A 20,861-nucleotide genomic window follows, 5' to 3' on the forward strand; every position below is an offset into this window, starting at 1 on the left:
GATCCAATCGAGCCCAAATCCACCATTGTTCGCCCCTCAAAGTGTCTCAAATCCGCTTGTGCAGAAGAGAGGGGCTTCGCTCTTTATCCTGCCAATCACTCCTGACATTCCTGTCACTGTTGCCATGGCCTGGGGGTCATAGGTCGTGAAAACAGAGAGCATGAGCTGACTCAAAGAAGAATGACAGAGTGCTAAAGGAGGGACTCTCCGTATGACGGGCCCATTGGTCAGCCAATGGAGGGGGTAAATGTAGACAAGTTAGAACTCTATAGCCCTGCTGGGAAGGCCAGCCGAACAGAAAGAGACAAGGAGGGGATGATGAGGCAGAGAAAAGGCCAAGAGAAGAGAAAGAGGGCAGGAGAGGTGTGTGTGAAGGAAGAAGGCAAAAGAGGGTTAGGGAAGGAGAGTGTTTGATTGCCAAATAGGCTTTACGGAGCTTGACCTCGAGGGGCTCAGAGAAGAGACGTTCTGACTCACAGCCAAAGAAATAATGAACATGTGAGTTAATATGTCTGGAATTTCTAATGGATTTCTGTACTTAAAATGTGGAAATTGAGTATTTTTCCACAGCAAAACAACTAGCAGTAATTAATTCTATAATAATCACCACAGTAGCCAACAAAAAATCATGATAGCAGCTGAGCTGCAATTTGAAATGTAAATGTACCTCCCAGCGCAATGAAGCTAATGCATGTCATTGCAGGATAAGCAGGGCACTGGGTTAAATCTGCTGAAATGTTGTGAAAAGAATAATTTTCTGTACCCAATGTATACGTAAGTGAGCAAATGTTTAGCCTAGACAAGATATCATAGGGAATTTACGCCATTCACTGTTCCTGCATAGGGATTAGTGGAATTAAGCATTTACACAAAAGAGAAGTATCAAAACTCATGGGTAATTCAACAAGCACCACAATACTAAGTTTACCGAGTGCTGCTTCTTAGCCTGCACTTATTGTCGTGCTGCAGGTGCGAGTTCCGTACAGACAAATGGCAAACATTGTCAATGTCTTTAAAAGGAGACAAATTTAATATACAGGGAAAATACACACAACAAATACTATGAAAGGGTGGGAGTGATAAGTCTTTTCTGTTGTTGTCTACTCATTCATTGCAATAATCTGAGGGAAGAAGCAGATTAGGGCAGAGGGAGGGTTTCGTGGTTGAGTGTTCGCATCGCTGGCTCCTTTCAGCCATTTTGAAACAATGTTTATCCATTGGTTTGTTATAGTGCAGCAGCAACTTAGCTTAGTGTACTGCTGTGAGAGTCCCGAGGGGGCTGACGACTCGCTGCGTCTTTGTTCAACTTCCATTGAGACAAACCGATGTGTTAGAGAGGAGTATGGAAAAGCTGGCAATATTTACCTCAATTTGTCTATTATTAAAGTCATGAAAATCCTGTTTTCTTAAAATACAACCCAAGGAGAAATAATCAGAACTTGATAGAAATGTCAATGTTACTTTAAAGAAAATGAAGTAAAAAATGAGAAGTAAAAAATTAAAAATGATAGTATTACAATAATGTAGCTTTTGATACTACTTTTGAGACTGATTTTTAGCCATACTAGCAGCATGGACTGAGGGAGGCAATGTTGTCATGTTGGTCAGCTCATCCACATTAGTCCAGACTGAAATATCTCGACAAACTTTGCAGGTCAATTTGTACTTTTCCTCGAGTGTTTCCAGCAGGTCAAAATTTTTACTTTTGCAACATTATTACATCTATCAGAACGGTATCCAAACTACTTCGGTGATTTGAAATGAAGTAGATGGATTAACTTGAATCCTGGTGCAGATATTTTGTAATTATAAATTTGGGAAGGGCCTTCATTGGGTCAAAAGATTTGAATTCATCCAAAACATAGAATTTAGTGTTTTTTTTTTTTTTTGTGAAAGAACACAAAAAGCAGGATCCTGCTTAAAATTATGACAAAATTATTAGTAGTTATAAAAAAATTCTCAAAATAAGTTGATTTGTATTGGAAATTGGCTCAAATTATTTCCTCATATTAGCAGATTTGGAACATGTTTTAGTAAAGTGACACTTTTTGGACTAAGCGTCGGCAATGAATAACAATGACACAATAAGATGGGGATTTTGGCAGTATACAGTAACCCAGAGAGAAAAAAACCCTCTGCTGCTTTTCACTTTGTGGCTAATGACAGATGACTCATGGGTCACATATCTTCACAGTGTAATTACACATGAGTTGTGTGCATGTGTGCATGCACATACACACACACATACAAACACACACACACACATTCACACATCATTCTTGCACACACACAGTTGCAGAGTAATGTGAGTCCTCATTCATCTGCCTAAGTCGTTTAGGGTAATAGAGCTTAATGGAGTATATTAACCCTGTCCAGCTTGCAACCCACTGTCAGATGTGTGTGTGTGTGTGTACTCATGCACATGCACAGGGAAAACAGAAACCTGCCAACTGGTTATCTGCAAGGGGGCAAACACACACACCAACACACGAAATCACTCACGCACACACACACTGAGGTAGTAGAGATCTGGTTTCCCACTGTCACAGATGCTTACCCGCCTCTCCATTAGTGATGTGATTGGAGTTGACATAGAAAACCAGCAGTCTTGCTCCCACAGGGGCAATCTGAGAAAATTACTGCCCCGCTCCTCTCTGGGGAATGTCAGTGCTCGAAAAAGAAGCACTTAATCGACTGCTATCACAATGCAACTCTCGGTAAACCACATAGCATGAGTTTTTAAGAATTTAGTGTAGATTAATGCTTTGTGGAATATTGTTTATATTGATGTGAGGTGCACAGGAACTGCAGGACTCTATGGATGTAGACAAGAAATAGATGAGACACTTAACAGCGTTTAGTGAAAAAGTAACGAATAAATGATCACTGGAGAATGAAGTTTCTGTTTCATACATGGAGAAAACCACGTGCTTAAATTTAATGTTTAAAGAACATTGCTATGTTAGCCTGGGCTGTTTTTACTGATTAATAATAAGGGATATGACAACAAATATACATTGTTATGATGTAACAAAATGCATTGAAACAATGGGTGTAACCTTTAGTGCAGACACTGCTGGTGGTCAAAAGTGCTGGGAGGTCCAGTCAGAAATGTAACATGAAATCTGTAGCCACGCCCGAGTGAGCGCATGCAGACAACCGGACCCACTGTGTTGTCTTTGGTCAGTCACAAAATTGTGGGTGACCTTTTCACCCTGGTCAATAACTACTGCAAGTTGAGCTGACTGATACTGGAGGCTCACACCACCACACACCCACTTCATCATAGCCAATAAGGTTGTAATTCTTTAAACCACCAGAGGATGGCACCTGCAGTCTGAGCAGTGGGGCTGCAGTTGCTGTGAAGCAGTGGGGGAAAATAAAAGAAGTTTAGAACATAAAAATACACGTTTTTAAGATGAAGTTTTATCCATTAACATATTATGAAATTATATGATGTTAATGCAGATGCAACAACATGTATGCAGAATTTAACAGCTGGATCTGGTCAAAGTAAACCTAATTTAATTATTTTAAATACAGTTACAAAGTTCAGTCCATTTTAATCAGTAAATTATAATATTCTAAAGGGAAAATGTGTAACTGCAATTAGTAGCCATTGTCGATATGACCCATTGTTTCAGGGTCACAAGCTATTATAGTTGAAAACCACTGGTACACTCATTAACAGTATCATGCAGTTAATAATGTCCTTGTTTGTTGTCTTTTTCTAAAGTTCTAGTCTGAAAAGTGACTGAATAGATAAGTTCAAAAGTGGCTGAAAAGAAAGTGAAGTGAAACTGTAGCTTGGGGAGCTCAGGAAATCATTAAGAGTAAGAATTTGCACTTAATTGCAGTACTTGTACTGCATTAAATACATTCAAGTTATTCTTGAGTTTGAATTCAGCATGGAAGTTACAAACCTCTCCAGTAGGTGAAGAAAAAGCTAATTTATCACGGTGAAGGTTTTCAGTCTTCCCGGTTTGGTTATCAAAAGGTTGAATCATTTCAACTGGACTTATTCTTCTGCTTGGTTGGAAACATTTTGCCACTCAACCAAACAGTTTTTGCACTGTCACCTCACAACTTTTTCTTTTTCTTCTTGCCTATAAATGCCATGTTTCAGCCTACTACAAGAAATAAAATATGTTAGACATTATCCTCTCTGAGCCTCTAAGACACTGTAAATCATAATTAAGTACAAGTGATTTTCATCTCCTGTATTTCAGGAATTATATAGATTTTTATGCTACTGAGGTTTTGTCAGGTTTATCTGGGACCTTAAAACTCTCTGTGGTCTTATTGGTAACTTTTTATATGTCCGTGAACAACTCCTGTGATATCACTGTTCATGCATAGCCCATCTTAAATATAAAAATACACGAGAACATTCAGTGCAATGCCAGTATTGGTAGTAACCAGTGGTAAAACTAATAGTAAACCAAAGAGCAGCAACACTTTTATTGGTTTTAATTAGGTCAGAAGAAAAACATACCCCATTAAAAACACAGTACATTTTGCAGTTATATTATCATTATTCACTTCAGTTGCCTCTGTGGTCACCCAAACAATGATGGTATAAAGACATGTGTTATAAAAACACATGGGTTTCATTAAAATAAATTGAAGAATCAATGTCAATGAAATTTAAAAACGTGGACCAAATGACTCTAAAGAACAGAGAGAGAGCAATGACTCTGTTTGTGATGAACAACAAATAAACAGAACAAAGATCAGTGGGAGAGTTAAGGTTAGTTTGTTAAAGGCTCTATCGGTCCCTGTGGACTGAGACTTGGCGAGCTGAATAATGTATGTGTGCTGCTGCAGTAATGAAGTGGAAATGATAGGGAAGAATACAGTTGGCCTCTAGGGGCTCAACGCAAACTGTACACACTCTTAAGAGCTGAGTGTAGCCTAAACCTCTCTCCCTCTCTGCCTGTGTCCATCCACCTCTTTTACACACACACACACACACACACACACACACACACACACACACTCACACTCACACACACACACACTCTCTCTCTCTCACACACACACACACACACACACACACACACACACACACACACACACACACACACACACACACACACACACACACACACACACACACACACTCTTCCACACAGACAGTGCAGCGGCTAAGAGGCTTAGCTTGTCTCTGTACCCGTGTCTTACATCATTGATGAGGAAGACCGGGACATTTATAGTATCCCACTCAGAGTTCAGCAGCTCCAGATCTTCCATGAAGTTCCTATTAGAAAGCAGATAACATGGCTTCTGCTCACTGGTCAGACAGGCACTCGGTCCTGGCAGCCTTGTTTGTGGATCAGATCTATCCTGGTTTGTACTTGTACTTGGTTGGTGCTTAACAAGAAGCAGCTGCTGTAGCTTGTGTCTTGGAGAGAAAAAGAAATTTCTCTTTTCTTTGCTCATGATCCATTTATTGCTTCCTCCCTCAGTCCTCTTCTCTCTTTCTGAATAGCTATGCTTTGTTCCACAGAGCAGAAGATGGAATAAAGGTGGAAAAGTTACTTTGTGCTCCCAGTGTGTTTATTTAGGTAAACCAAATGCGAGAAAATTAAGTCTAGGCTGGGAAAGGCATTTTTCCTAATTTTGTTTCACTTCACTTTAGAAACCCTTAATGTAGCCATTTCAATCAGATTTCAGAAAGAAGAACTTAGACAAAAATGGTATGTGAAGAAATTTGATATCGTTTGTTGTCGTCAAGCCTACAAAGATTTTAAAGGAAGTTGAACTTTAGATGTAACGATCAATTCCACTCTCATATTTGATAAATATAAAACAAGAGCTAGCAGTTGCATAGCTTAATTTAGCATATAGACCAGAAACAGCAAGCTTAAGAGTGGAACAAAATCCACCAATGAATACAAAAACCTTCAACAACCCAACCAAGACTTCCCATATCACATGTGATGCCATGGCTTCATCCATTTGTTGGCCAGGCACACCCACTTTAACGTTGCTTCTATTTTTACTCCTAAAGGCCGTAACACACCAAGCAGATGTGAAAGAAAAGGAACTGAATAGACATGCCTTTTGCCCGAGATAACAAGTGGCACTTGAACACACCACATATGTAGCATATGTTCTGCACTTGACCACATATGTATAACTATAAACAAACTATAACCGTACAATTTTTTTACACCACTCTTGCTCACCACTGACGGTACATAACTACTTCTAATTGTTCTAAATGTTTGATAAATTACAAATACTTGCATTGTTGTTAATTTGGTCTTTTTGACACCAATTTACTAAGGTGAACAATGCTGAATCTTCAATAAAGATGGAGATGGGGATCTGACTGGTGCAGGACACAACTCAAAAACTAGGTCAATAGCCAACAGTTGGCTTTCTGTGTCCTGGCTCCAATGCTAAGCTAGGTTGATTCGATGGTGGCTAAAACTTCATATTTAGCATAGAGACACAAAATTTTGATTTATCTTCTTATTTGTCTCTTGGCAAGTGCATGAAGTGCTTTTGTCTGAAAGCTTTACAGACTGTCTTATCCAAACAAAGCTCAAAAAACAATAAATCCATATTTCCACTCAGGTTTTTAAAAGCTCAAATTAGGCACTTCATCTCCAGACACTAAGGTGAAACAGATAAAACCAAACATGAAGGCTCAAAAAGCATCTACATGTTAAACAGTGATTAAAGTTGCATAAATTTCAGACTAGAAAATACTCAAATGCAGCGCGATGTGATTGAAAGACCTTGCGATTGGAGTTGTTTGGCCCTCTCTTCCGAACACTTGCAGCACCAATTCCTCCGCCTCCCCCTTCTACATTAACATGCTTCTATCATTAACCCTCGTGCCCCTTCTATTGTGTAATAGCTAGAGCTGGAAACAGGAAGAAGAGAATAAAAAAAATGTCAACCCTTTTACTCGTTGGAGCAACTTCAATAAATGATTCAGTGAGGGGACCAAGATCAGAAAGGTATAATCATGATCTAACGAATGCAGAGCCATAAAATATAGGACTGCCCATAAATTTATAAACACAACATATATTAATACATAAGTAGTCAATTGAATATCCAGAGAAGGGTATAACATATTGTATGCACCTTCATATGTAATGCATGCTTTATATTTATTGTCTTTACTAAGGAAGAAGGTAACAAATACGGGGGAAGTTAAATCTATACTCTCCAAGGTCTGCTCTTTCAACTATACCTCGATAGTTATTTTTCCCATAAACTTCTGTACATGAAAGCAAGATTAAACACAATCATGTTCATTGTCACTGGCTAAGCAAATTGCCATTCTCTTTGAGTGACATATGTTTTGTGTGAAGCCGTGCAACACAAGCATGGGGAGATAACTTCATTTCCAGGCTTTGAGCACAGATGAGGGAGAGACAGTTAGTTTGTGTTCAGTATATGAGCACCTTTCACGGGACAAATGGAATGTCAATCAAGTGCCGGTACACAGATGCCTTCTCCCCGCTGGGGCCTAAGATGTTTTCTGGTGATGCAGCTCTGTTGTTTCAGCCTTACTCTGGGTGCACTGGGAATATTTTGTCCTTTTACCCCTCCACATCCCCTTGCACCATTTCAGATCCCCCGACTCTTAATGATTTCCTCAGCTCCCCAAGTTTTCTCTTTGGGCTTTCCCTCTCGTCCACTTGATTTTCTTAATATTGGTTGTCTTATAAAGCTTTTTACCAAACACTCCTTTTGTTTTTTATTTCTTCATTCTCTCCTCTTCCAATATAAGAGAGAGTAAATAACTACTATTCCACTTACAATGTACAGTCACCAATGGGTTAAGTTTGATTCAAAGGCTTGTGATCAATAAGATCGATATTTCACACTGTTCACTAAAATGCTAGTTACGTACCAACAAACACACATAGTAACCTCTCAATTGAACATAACTTTGACTTTTGGGAAATTTTTGTTGGACAGGTGCACATGTTTGATAGTGTTGTTACAGAAATTGAACCCGCAGCACGGAGGTTTGTGGAAGACTACCAGATGAGTCAAAGTCCGCTCATATTTACATGCCAAGCTTTTATCGTACTGCATGTAATATTTGCTAAAATGGGTATTTGACATTGAAACAAAAAGCAATTTAAACAGGGTAAGAATATTTAAATACTTTAAAGCAACTGTAAACCCCTGCCACAAATTTTCCTACAGTTCATTGCTCCTTTCTCGCTGCCTCTTTTGTTTTTTTTGTAGAAATTGATATGAGGATGTTCAACACAATCTACTCTTTATTTGCCCATGTCTTTAACCGCTTAATCATAGAAATAAATAAAAACCTAAGGGTGTATTGAAAAAAAAATTAAACAAGTGTTTCCACTTCATCAGAACAGATTAAGACTGTTACAAAAACATGACAAGTTATTCAGTTGGTAAAGGTGCTTACTCAAGGGAATGCAGAGAGTGTTTATTCTTTGATTAATTTGCTTGGAGGATATCTGAAATTTCCCCTCTCATGAATATGTGGATGACAGGGAGATTTCTCTGTGGTGGCAACTTATCTAAACTGCAGTGCAAAACGATTATGTTAATATCAGGTTGTAGTCATCAATCATCCAGTGTCAATGTGGTGTCAACGCATCAGTTCCTGATCGTCCCCTCTGGCCATAGCGCTTTGTGTGCGTGCGTGTGTGAGAGAGTGTGTAGGAGTGTCTGTGTCTGTCTGCATGTTTGCAACCATGTGTTTATTTGAGAGAAGAGAGCTGATCATATTCTCATTATGCCTAGGGAGTACTGGGGTGGGGCGTGAAGCCCTTTTCCTGCAAACTGGAAAGGAATAAATTATGTGAACTTCTTCATCTAGATATGAACACCGAGCTAGAGAGTCCAGGCTGACGTCAGAGACACGCGCCTTAAAACCAAAGAGCGCATCCCAGGGAGCTGCATGGTTTGATCGCTCACACATGTACACACACGCGCGCACAGTCACGCACGCACTAAACTCGCTATGAATTGAAAGACAACAGAGACGCTACAGAATGCGGGAGCTTTAGGCGAGTGGGGTGGAACTGCAACGGAAGCCAAGAAGTTTGAAACTCCTAAAAGCTGTTAAACGTGATGCGTAAAAGTGGTGCGTAAATGTCTGCGTTTCTCCGTTTGGATACGGCGGTAGATGATATGCATCATTTTAAGACTGAAAAGGTGACAGGCAAACTAGTACTTCAGAACTAGTCTCAGAGGCAACGGTCTACTTTTGGCACGGATGCTTTGGATGTCGTCCCGAGTCTGCGCTCCTGGGTTTGCTTCTCTGATCTTGTTTGAGCCATGGCGTACTCACAGCTGGGATACACGTACTCCACCACACCGCAGGTACAGCCTATATCATTTTTCATGCCTATCGTACTTAGTTATGTTCACCGGATGTTCACCTAATTAAAAGAAATAAAGGATGAAGTTTTACTTCTAGAACAGCCAATATGTATAGTTTTACCTTTGCTGTCTTTATCAAATGTGACATGATGATAAGTTATTATTGTAAACGGTTTGATTTTCATGTATACATTTTTATTTTAAAAATCTATAACCCTGAAACAACATCAGTGTATAACAGCGTATAAACAGCCTTAAAGTTATTTTTATTTCACGCGGTTTTAAAAGACCTCATGGTTTCTATCTCAGTCGTGATCCATTGAGACAAATTAAGCTATGTTTGCGAATCTCTTGCCAAAGTTTTTGATGAGCTCCAGCTCTTTGGCCAGTTGTCTGGAGCCCGGATCTCCTCCGTCCCACCCGGTGCTGCGCTCGCCGGGTCATCAGCTCACCTCTGGCACCGGCATCGGGGTCTACAGCGGCCCTTTTCCAAAGAGCCAAGGTTACTATAATACCTGCACCAGCGACGCCGCGGCTCTCTATTCCAGAGTGAGTTTCACATTTCATCTTTTGTTCATTGTGAACTCTATAGCATTCTTTCAAAACTAGTCAATTGCTCACAAGTGCACTACTTTTGGTACTTTTGATGAAAAGTACCAACTAAGTGTTTGAAGAGCAGATACGTTTTACGATAAGATGGAAATATTATTTGTGAACTGTATACAAGATAATTTTCGAGCTAAAACCCCTTTGGAGTGCCAGCCAAGAGTGCTTATGGATTGTGATTAGCCAAGCATTTATACTAGTTTCTTGCCAATATTTTCAGGGTCCCCTAGATCCCAAAGACGAAGCTGCATCTTTGGGGACGTCTCAGACTCCTGCCTACTATGCTTACGAATACACTTTTGGACAATATCCCTATGACAGATTTGGGTAAGTCAGAGCCTGGGTCGATTGTGCCCTTATTTTGTTGATTTAAAATGTGAATATATTTATACCATGATACAAAGCACTGTTATCTCCAACTGTTATGAAAAATATTTCTAGTGTGTCTATAGCAACCTTGCAGTGACCTCATATTTTTCAGTGTCTTGGCGTTACTACAAGAGTATTAGATTACAGCTGTAATATCCTTACTGGGCTTTAGTTTCTGGAGCTGGTACAGGTTTTACAGCTGGATTTTCATTGCACTTACTCTTTGGGCTCCTATAACGTATGATTTCAGTATCAACAATTACTCATAAATTAGGAAAGTCTTTTTCATAGTAAATTAATTTCACGTGATATTATGTTGATTGTCATTTTGTTAAGGTATTCCTGCTCAGATGGTACTTCCCGTCGTAAAAATGCCACCCGAGAGACCACCAGCACCCTGAAGGCTTGGCTGCATGAGCACCAAAAGAATCCTTACCCCACAAAAGGAGAGAAGATAATGCTTGCTATTATTACCAGAATGACCCTTACACAGGTGAGAATCAATTAATTTTAGTTGCAAATGATTTAGATTTTCTTCTCCATTTCCTGTTATTTAATCTTCCTTCCTGACCTCCTTTTTTTTTTACTCTTTCAGGTGTCTACATGGTTTGCCAATGCTCGCAGGAGGCTTAAGAAGGAGAACAAGGTGACGTGGTCACCCCGGGCTTGTAAAAGCTCTGATGACCAAGGCCACGATGATGACAGGGAGGAAGTGGAGAAGCCATTGAAGAGTGACAAAGACCTTCCTGGTAAGTAGGGCCTAAAACTAAAACAACCTATCAGGACATGTTGCTCGAAGGTTTACTCAACGTTGCACATACTTATCTACATCATTCGTTATTGCAGATCAACAGTGTGCAGACTTGCAGAGCGATCTTGAGGACTTCGACCTGCTAGAGTCGGATGCTTCTGACTGTGAACCGAAACCAGAATTCCTCCAAGAGGACAATGACACAAAGCCGAGCACAGACATTCCACATGGGCACCTTACACACAACTCAGAACCACTGCATGGAAAAGACAGATTGTCCCCAGATTGTCCTAAACTCACGCCGGTTCAACATCGACACAACTCCTTCTATCCTAATGCAGACATTCGAAGCACAGAGACTAAGCCAAAAATCTGGTCTATTGCTCACACTGCAGCGTCTCTGGATGTCAGCTTACAGCCAGAATACCCATCATGTATGCTGTCGTCGACCGGGTCCTCCTCTCATGTGTACCCATCAAATATGGGACTCACGAAGGCAGAGGGGCAACAGGAATCACCAGTCACCACACTCAGAGAATGGGTGGATGGAGTTTTCCATGATTCCCCATTCCAACACCACAGAACAGCTGAGGTGTGGAATGGCTTAAGTGATGCTGCAACAGACAACAGAACATCTGGACAGTCCTTTGAAATGGTTAGATCTGCATCGTCTTTGTAGTCCAACCAATACATCCTCAATGGATTGTTTAGAGGACTTAAAATGTAAAACCTATATTTTGTTGTTGTGATTTGATCAGTTGACTGTTGACTAAGCCTGTCAAGCTTTCAAGCTAAATGATTGAAACTAAAGCAAAAAGTTGGCATCCACACTGCCGACCCATGTAACAGGCTCAAAAAAGACAACATCATCAAAACTCTTTAAATGCAGAGTATTACTTACATCAGTCTTGTCGACACTGCATCGGCAGGTGGAGGAACTGAAAGCTTGGCAGACCCGGTGTGCCCAGCTATAGTTCCTAAGCTATGATTGGACAAATGACGTTTGGAGGGAAGGGGTTTATCGAACGACAATTTACGTCAATTGAAACTCTATGTACCTATGTGGACACAGAGAGGCCCGTACTTCCTGACAGACTCTAATGGCCTGCATAATTAGTCAAATATGAGCAAACAACTGTCACCTTTTCTGCAGCAAGGTTCATACACTTATTCAATATTGTACACTTGCACTATAGCTTGAAGATGCACTGAGTCACGGAAATAAAAGGTGTAATCTATAGCATGGCAAAGTTCTCTGAGTGTGCTCTTACATTAGATGTCCACTGTGCTTAAACCACTAGTGGTGTCACCTTAGAATTTATAAATGGGGCAGCGGTGGACTATTGGTGACTGAAGGTTGGTAGTTTAATCTTGCTCCAGTGTGTGTGTGTGTATGTCTGTGTGTTTGTGTGTTAATGATCCAAACATTCTTGCAAAAGAGAGTGACTACCACAAGCAAATAAAGGTTTGAAAAAAAAAAAAAAGTCCGGCCGAGGAATTGTAGAATATACCTTTGCAGCATTGTGTGTGTATTTTGAGAAAGTGGAAAAGGGGAAGTGGGTGGTATTCAGCTGTGACTAATAGAAACACACAGAGGACGGTGCTGCTAAATTGTTAAATCGATGCCACTTCCACCTCGGCTCCAGATATAGCTGCAATCAGCGATGCGTCCCATTTCATTAGGTGAATTTTGACTTTGTCAACTTGGGACTGCAAGGAAATCCACCACCCACAAAATGCTTCATAAAACCTCTTAAGTAATTTCAAGCAAGTGTCACATCTTTATCCACTTCAGTGATTTACAAGCAATAATAAGAAACATAATTGAAATAAACAAAGACATGACGCTCATCAGGCCTAAATGTTTTATAAAAAATAAATTTCTAAAAACTTCAATTGTTTTAAAAAACTTCCCAAATGTAGCAAACAAAACATCTAAAAGAAAGCACAATATGAAATAATGAGAACATATTTTTTTCACTCCCATCTCTCTCCTCTTGTTTTCGATTTAGGAACAGTGATAAAGTATTTATCAGAACAGAGGAGGGATCTGCCTGGGCTTTGTATGGAATTAACCATTTCGGGTTAAATAATTCAGGATGAATTCAACCGAGAATTTCATTCTGTTTCTGGCTTATAAATAAGTAAGATTTAGGATGATAAATAATGACATCTGATTTTTTATTTCGGTAAAGTTCCTTTTTTCCACTCACTGTCAGACAGGATCTTACTTGGGTTGTATATATGTATTTTACTTTTTTCTTTGTTCAAACTGTCTAAAAACAGATACAATTGTGCTTCCTTTATGACAATCTTGAGGTGGATAGGACTTTAAAAGAAGAGGTGGTGGTGTCATGCAGGATATTCAGTAGAGTGGCAGTCAGATAAGACATAGGCCAAGTGCTGAGTGGGGTTAAGAGGTATAGGGCCAAGCTGGTTCTCCCTGTTAGCTGTTTGAGCAGTAACTCATCTGCTGAGTAGAGCTTGAGGACAATACCACATTATAGTGCACTTTAGTGTCAAACACTAAATTGAATCTATCTTCATTCCAGTTGTTAAAATAAGTATGGTTGTCTTTATTCCTTTTCTTTCAAAAATAATTGGATTTATTTTATAAATGTGAGGTTGTATTAAAAAGTTTTTGAGGGTATGTGGAGAAAGTGCAAAACACTCAAAAACTTTCAGAAGTAAATACGAATATCTGCACTGCTGCCAGTGCTGGTCAATTAGTCACAGTCACAGTAAAGCACCTCTCCACATTTGGAGCACATTTCTAGGAAAAACAAATATTCAAAAAGTCACATACGTTAACTTTAAAAAGGCAATAACGGATTGCAGGACATTTGAAGGTAAAAAAAAGCAAGACCACATTACAAACATTAACATTTACTGATGATCTAGTAAACTAAAAAAACTCCAGCAGGTGTGACGCGATTTTAAAAAGCTATGTTTTGGCCACCTAGTGAATAAAAGACTAAAATATTCATCTTCTTTTCTTCTGTTCTCATGTCTGTGAGCTGAATATCAGGCTCTATGCCTACTAAATTCTCCACTATGTTTACCATCATTACTATGAGTCTCAATTAAAAGATAAAGCTATAGTTACATGACAGAAAACCAAATTAAACCAAATAACAAATATTTGTTCTATTAAGTGGAAGATACAAACCTTCATATTATACATACTGAATTGCTAATATAATTAATTGCTAATTGCTAATATAAAAATATTGATTATAGCTGCTCTAAATCCCTGACATTTGTCAGTGTTCTCCAGAAAGTGTTTAATATCTTTATTAATAACACGTAAAATTGTTTTACATAAACTTCTAAAAAACATTTTGACTGTTTCATTTTAACAATCACACTGCAGGGTTTTCCGAATAGTTCCTCTTAGAGAAGGTTTAAAGACCAAAACTTATGACTTTAAACCACTTTTAACAAGTATTGTGTTGCAAAATCCAGCCAAAAGTAAGTATATGGCACAATTTTGTTGGTAATTTACATTTTTCTCTTGTGAGGATTCTGCACAATCGTCTCTCTTCACCTCAGTTTTTCACACTCTGTAACGTACTCTACTTAACTCTCCCACTGTTCTCCCCTCACTCCCCCAGCCATCACTCAGCTTCCCTTCCCTACTCGTTCCCTAACCCACATCTCTCTCATTCCCCATCCTCCAGACCCCCAACCCCCTCTTCTCCCCCTTTCCCTCCACTTGTCTCACCTCACCTCTGTCTGCTCTCGACAGACAAGTGAGCCACTCAACAGTCAGTCTGACACGAAGGCCCGCTCCCTCGGCCATATAATGTGATTAAGCCTCACTGTGTTGCTGTACTGGTCGGGCAATCTTAGACTCACTGTTTACTTGTCTGATTCACACCACCAGGAGTTATTTGGCTTTGTATGTGTTATGGAAGAACTGACATAAATTGGATCAGCAAAAGACTTTGTTCTGTGCAAAAAAGTAATGCATAAATATTTTTTTATAACATTTCGAATTGTGCATAAAATTATGTGAAACTATTTCTAAACCACTTTTATAATTTATCTTGGAATGTCTGTACAGGAAGTATTGACAACTTCAAATTACTCCTCTCTGCACCTTCTGTCTGACACCTATTTCCTTTCAACACTGTCTGTGTCTCTGTGGTATACTCAAACACACATACATGCACACACAGTTCTAAGTCTCTTGCCTCTTGTCACACACACTTTGGTTTTCTGGGGCTATCAAAGTGCTGAGTGCAAACTCTCTCCTCCAAAAACTGTCACATGTCGCCAGAGGTGTCTCGCTCCCTGCAGTAACCCTCTGAGCTCCTGGCACAAGAACAAGTCATTATTTCCATGGTAAAGGTCAGAAGCTCTGTCACCTGACTCTAAAGTGGAGCTGAGTGGAGTCGCCATGAGACAACGACCAAAGGTCAGTTTTCTGTTTTGCCTCTCATTCAGTAAGTAGGGATGTGAGAAAGATTTGCTGCTCCCAGATCTGCTGCTGAGGTCCTTTTGGTCTCTTTCGCTTCTAGACATGGAGGTTCAGATAATTGGCTGCAGGGAGCTCCATAATGAGCCTCAGGGTCTGTAATGTGACACATCTTCAAGGAGGAATATTTTAATAGGGCAATTAAAGCAACGAAGAGGATGTTATGTGTAGAGTGAGTGATTGTTGTGGAGGGGCATCGTGTTAAAGAATTCAATGGCATTTAACTCCATTATCTATTGTGTGGCTCAGTAGTAAGGAACTTTTTAATATAATTACAGTCTTATCTTTGTTTGAATGGTCTGACCCAACAGCGCAGGTCACATTATGCTTAAGAGTTGTATTTGCAATTATTATTTAATATTATGCAGTGAGTAAGTGGATAACTAGATGTAGCTGTAGACCCCAGTGGTGATTTGACAGTTTAAAAATGGAACCTAGGAATGAGTCTGTCCACAAATTGGTTCAGTCCAAATTTAAAATCTAAAGCTACCTGACATATATGATGTTAAAGAATACTCTATTACAATGAGCGGTGCATTTAAGACAAGTTAATAATTAAAGAGCACAGGTAAATCCCCCACAAAAACACACTGTTGTTTAATTCAACACAATTCATATGCTCAGTTTCATTTCAAGGTTTTGCCCCCGGCAAAGCCCCCATCTCAGCCAACCACCACCTCTGAACCACTCAGACCTATCAACCTCAAGACTAACCAGTGAGCTCTCTGACACTGACCCGGCTTGTCGGCTTCAGTTTAACAATGCACCTCTCTCCCCTTCAATCATCCAAAGTGGTCTGACTATAGATGAGGTTAACTACAGTATAAGCCCCACTTCCAGGAGTCACCAGGGCCAATTATATCAGCCTGACTACTCTTCCCGACCTGAGCTCCATGGTGTGGAAAATGCAGTTCCACTGGCTGCATCACTGGGGACAGAACAGGCTAGTGCTGTCTGGAGCCTGAGCCAAGCGCAGGCCAATTTGGCATGCAGAGGTCTATGGAGAATAAGCCTGATGAAATATATATATGATCTTCTTCAAACATGTATTGTTCAGCGCTGCTGTGTTTTATCAGCCTGGCTCCCTCCTGATGTTTTCCAGGCTTGGCAGAGTGACGCTCTACAGCACCGATTTTCGGAGGCCAATGCACAAAGAATGCTAAGTTTTTCTCAGTGGTTCTGATTGCAATCAAAAGCAATCAGTTATTCATGCAGAAGAGAAATATATCCTGTTCTTTGATACAGCAGTGGAGCTGATGACATACAGAAAACCCATTGTTTATCATCTGGCTTTTGATGGTGGCAAACTTTTACTGCAAACAGAGCCAGCAGTGTCACCTTAAACAAACAACTAGCTTTGGTGTGTTTGACAGGAAAAAAATCCGACACTTTGCTTAAATCTCCAAAGATTCTTTCGCTGTCTTTGTTTTACGCTGATCAATTCATACGTAGGTCGCTGCTGACCTCTGTCTGTCACAAGGAGAACTGCACTCAAGTATTCAAAACTCGTGCAAATGACACCGTTTAAAAAAAAAAATCACACTAATGCACCAGCAGGTGTTCTGCTATGGAAAAAAAAGTTTGATTGCACATAAAATCTTTACGTGTGATAAACTAACCATTATAAGTGGTTCGGACACTTCCTGAAACAGCAGTAGATACAGAGAAGATGTTGAAAGATGGATTTCAACACATGCTATTAAGAAGGATGCAGAGAAGCAGACAATATATAATTTATTAACCAATATGGCAATTTGTACAGGGAAGCAAAAACAGAAGAAATGTTTTAGTGATGATGCTTTTGCTTGAATTGTAATCCACAGTAGCCGCATGTGCCCACTTTTGTGTCTTTATCCTGGAGGTAGAGTTATTAGAAAAGAGAGTTAGAATCTTTTCACTTAGGACCTTTTAAAATAGCTGCTAAAGGTGATTACAGGAATAACTGAACAGTAAAAACACCACAATCACAAAAGGCTGAGGTTCAAAATGCTGAAAAATTTTGGTGGAAAATTGATTTTATAAACCTAGTTTGATTAATCAGAGCAGTTTGTATATATAGAGGCAGTGATTTATTTATTTTAAAAAATGTTTATTTTAATAAACTGACAGACGACTTTATTTAGTTGATCACTTTGAAGTGTGCAGGCCCTTACCAGGTTGATGTAGACTTTGGGATGGCCCAGAGCTCCTCCACCTCCATCACAGGACACAACTCTGTCCTCAATATCCTTTACTTGCTCCTCTGCCACCAACTTGATAGCAAAGTTCTTATTCACCTTGATAGATATAAGACAGTAATGGTCTACATGACTGAAGTTATGATGATGCTTATGTTCATCATCTATTCATTATTTTTTGCATATTGTTTTACCATTAAACTTGTCTTAATGTAACACACATAGTGTGACACCTGTTAGAATGTCATAATAACCAGTAAACATTAATTTGCTTAGAGTTTGCTAGATTACACTTAAATGTCATTTGAGATTTATCAAATTTTTTATTAAGTAACTTGTTACCTCTTTCTGTCTGCCAATGAATCTGGCTCTCCTAGGATCTTTTTCATCAAACACCTGATAGGAACACAGCGAAGTAGTGAATCGGAGTATAAACAACTGCGGCTCACAACACTGCGTTTCTTAATGCTTAACGACACTAACCTGTCGTTTTGCTAACGTTAACTGAAGTGAAAGCTAAATGCATTAGCTGCCCGCCCAGACAAAACCTCTTGCTATTTTGCACCGACAAAAACTTAAAAGGAAACTGGTGTCCGATAATGGCCATAATGGACCAATTGCGTGTGCTGCAATAACACAAAGCTAACGTTAGCTAACATTAAGCCACTCACGATTTCTAAAATCAAAAGGTTGAGGAAAACAACGTGTGAGCTTACCTGGCCGGTGTGAGTGATAGGCTCACCAGTTTTAGCAACCTCTAAGCTGTAACGGTGAGCAGGTACAGCAGACAACCTCGAAGGTGAAACAAGCAGCTTAGCATTTTTACTGAAGGACAGAACTCTACCCACCGTGGCCGCCATGTTTGCAACACTATTTTCCCGAACTGCCTTGCAGAGAACAGTTTTGCCATCTCTTTAAAAAACCCCGAGTTTCGTCTTAAGGGTTCATTTTCATCTATGCTATGTTATATAGCTCTAATATGTCTTTCAGTGAAGCTTTTTATGTTTAGATATTGGCTATAACTTTTATAAATAATACCTCGGTAATAGTGTAGTTACAATATTCCATTAGTTAGAGAGACTGGATTTGCCCAAAGTGAGAGGTAATCTGTCTGTGAGGCTAAACTGAGGGACCAACCATCCGGTACTACCGGAAGTTCCTGTAACCCACAAGCTAGAAAAGCATTGCTGCTGTGTTGTGGCGAATAAAACGCAACATTTTGTGATACAATCTCTGTTTTAAAACGTCAAGAAATTTCGGGAAAGGTTTGGTCACGTTCTTTGATTCTACGATACATTTGTGTCATGTGGGGGTCTTACTTGTGGCCCCCTTGTTTTTATAGCTGTGACGCTAACAGGTCAACGCTTGTCTCCTTGTCATGTTGAGTACTGTCACGTTAGCTATGTGTTTATAGTGGCGCCCACTGTAGTATTGAGCTAAACTTTATGTTACATACAAACAAAAATATTTTAAACTAATATCAAGGTTTCCTAGAGCATTGCATAAACGCGTACGTTTTTGTGGAATTTGGCGAAATAGGGCATGTTCCTAATACAAGAAACTGCGGAGCCATTTTTTCTTTTCGTTGATTAATTGTGTATAATCTTTTATGACCGGTACTGACAAATGCAGATACCAACATTTTCTGATATAGCATGTGCACTTTGAAATAACGTGTTATTTCTGTATGATATGTGTGACAGTATTTTATATATCTAAGGCCTATTGTCATTGTGGAGATTCATTTAGATGTGAGATTAGTTTCTGCCATCGTCCACAGAATATTTAATTTGCCACAGAGTTGAATAACTTGGCATGTATCTGTTTTCTCCCTGTGCTAATACATGTTATTGCATTTGAAGTACCTTTTGCATCTTTTGTGCATGAAAGTTGGCTTTGCTTAAAATATGTTATTAACCAAACCTTGTAATAAAAAATATTTTTTTATTATATCTACTTTTTAAAGTTGTAATTGTGTCTGTCCCCCTCTGCAGCTTTTGACACAATGGCACCCCTCCTGTTAAAGCACCTGGCTACCTCCCTGACTCACCAAGTGGCCCAGATGAGTCGGTTTAATCTGAGATTCTATTCACCGGCAGCTAGTGTTTACAGATGTCTCTGCACTCTCACCACACCTCGTCGCACATTGCTCCTTTCATCACCCAGAACCAACTCCATCCAGCCACCATACACTGGCTCCTTTGATCAGTGTGGCCCATCACTGTTGGGACATTGTGAGCATCTTCCCACCATCCAGCCTTCTGTTGGGATGAAAACCAAGTCTGCTCTAAAGAAGCGCTGTAAAGACTGTTTCTTTGTCAGACGAAGGGGACGTTTGTTTGTGTTCTGCAAGACAAATCCAAGACACAAGCAGAGGCAGGGCTAAATGTGACATACTGAAGAAGTACTAAAAAAAATAGTTTTGGAATTGTAGATATTCACAAGAACTGTGCTGCACTAATAAATTGTTTTACATAAAAACATTTGTAGCTCTTTGCAAATTTATTTTTTAAAATTGTTTTACCTGTGATGTCTCTGAATTGTATTATAGATTTTTACATTAGGTAATGTTGATCTAAAATTTTATTAACTATCATTTTCTTTGAGAGCCAGAATGTTAGGTGGTCAACCTAGGTAATGCAAGAATAGTTTACATTAGGTTTCCCACTTCCAAAACTATTTGTTTTTCCGTGGACAATTGCAAGGTTCAATTAGTAATTTTTAAATTTGAATAATTGAATCTTTTTTATACTCAGAATCACAATACACAGCATACATCTGATTGTAGCTGAAACGTTCTACTAGTTTGATCCTCTAGTTTTTAAAGTTATTACAGTGACTGTCTTGCTTGCCCCCTTGACAAATCATTAACTTCCAGGTATATTTTTTCACTCAAATATTTTCTTTTGTATCTTGGATTCTTTTCCAATGGTCTTCCACATGAGGGAGCCAAAGTTTACATGAAGACAGGATTACATTGGTTACTTGGGTTTCATCTGTCTTAACTAGTGTTACCTATGTGTTTAAACAACCCAGTGTTTTCTCAAAATTAGTCATTTTTACTAAATTATAATTAAATGACTTCATTCTAAAAGACATTAATTCCTCATCATTTTCAGAATTTTATTAAATTACTGTAGGT

General features: G+C 39.3%; 3 protein-coding genes across 5 annotated transcripts; 2 read left to right on the forward strand and 1 right to left on the reverse strand.

The window, feature by feature from the left end:
- The first annotated feature begins 8,716 nt into the window (after positions 1-8,716).
- On the forward strand, positions 8,717-12,232 carry irx4b (iroquois homeobox 4b). Of its 2 annotated transcripts, none has more exons than XM_067507184.1 (6): positions 8,717-9,336; positions 9,726-9,885; positions 10,163-10,269; positions 10,648-10,804; positions 10,907-11,060; positions 11,158-12,232. In XM_067507184.1, exons 1-6 carry the CDS (start codon positions 9,230-9,232, stop codon positions 11,739-11,741), a joined length of 1,269 nt encoding a protein of 422 aa, XP_067363285.1. In that variant the 5' UTR covers positions 8,717-9,229; the 3' UTR covers positions 11,742-12,232. The 2 variants fall into 2 exon arrangements, with proteins under 2 accessions (XP_067363285.1, XP_067363291.1); XM_067507190.1 differs by having other exon boundaries at positions 8,743-9,336; positions 9,697-9,885.
- A 5,029-nt stretch (positions 12,233-17,261) lies between these two features.
- On the reverse strand, positions 17,262-18,617 carry ndufs6 (NADH:ubiquinone oxidoreductase subunit S6). Of its 2 annotated transcripts, XM_067507204.1 has the most exons (4): positions 18,436-18,610; positions 18,062-18,115; positions 17,696-17,818; positions 17,262-17,397 (listed from the first exon to the last, which is right to left on the reverse strand). In XM_067507204.1, the coding sequence occupies exons 1-4, from the start codon at positions 18,577-18,579 to the stop codon at positions 17,329-17,331; spliced, it is 390 nt and encodes a 129-aa protein (XP_067363305.1). In that variant the 5' UTR covers positions 18,580-18,610; the 3' UTR covers positions 17,262-17,328. The 2 variants fall into 2 exon arrangements, with proteins under 2 accessions (XP_067363305.1, XP_067363312.1); XM_067507211.1 differs by lacking the exon at positions 18,062-18,115 and having other exon boundaries at positions 18,436-18,617.
- Positions 18,618-19,724: 1,107 nt separating this feature from the next.
- Positions 19,725-20,105, forward strand: mrpl36 (mitochondrial ribosomal protein L36). The gene has a single exon (XM_067482572.1). It carries the CDS (start codon positions 19,725-19,727, stop codon positions 20,103-20,105), a length of 381 nt encoding a protein of 126 aa, XP_067338673.1.
- Positions 20,106-20,861: the final 756 nt, after the last annotated feature.

The sequence above is a fragment of the Channa argus genome, chromosome 1 (assembly GCF_033026475.1).
Source record: "Channa argus isolate prfri chromosome 1, Channa argus male v1.0, whole genome shotgun sequence".
NCBI classification, from domain to species: Eukaryota; Metazoa; Chordata; class Actinopteri; order Anabantiformes; family Channidae; genus Channa; species Channa argus.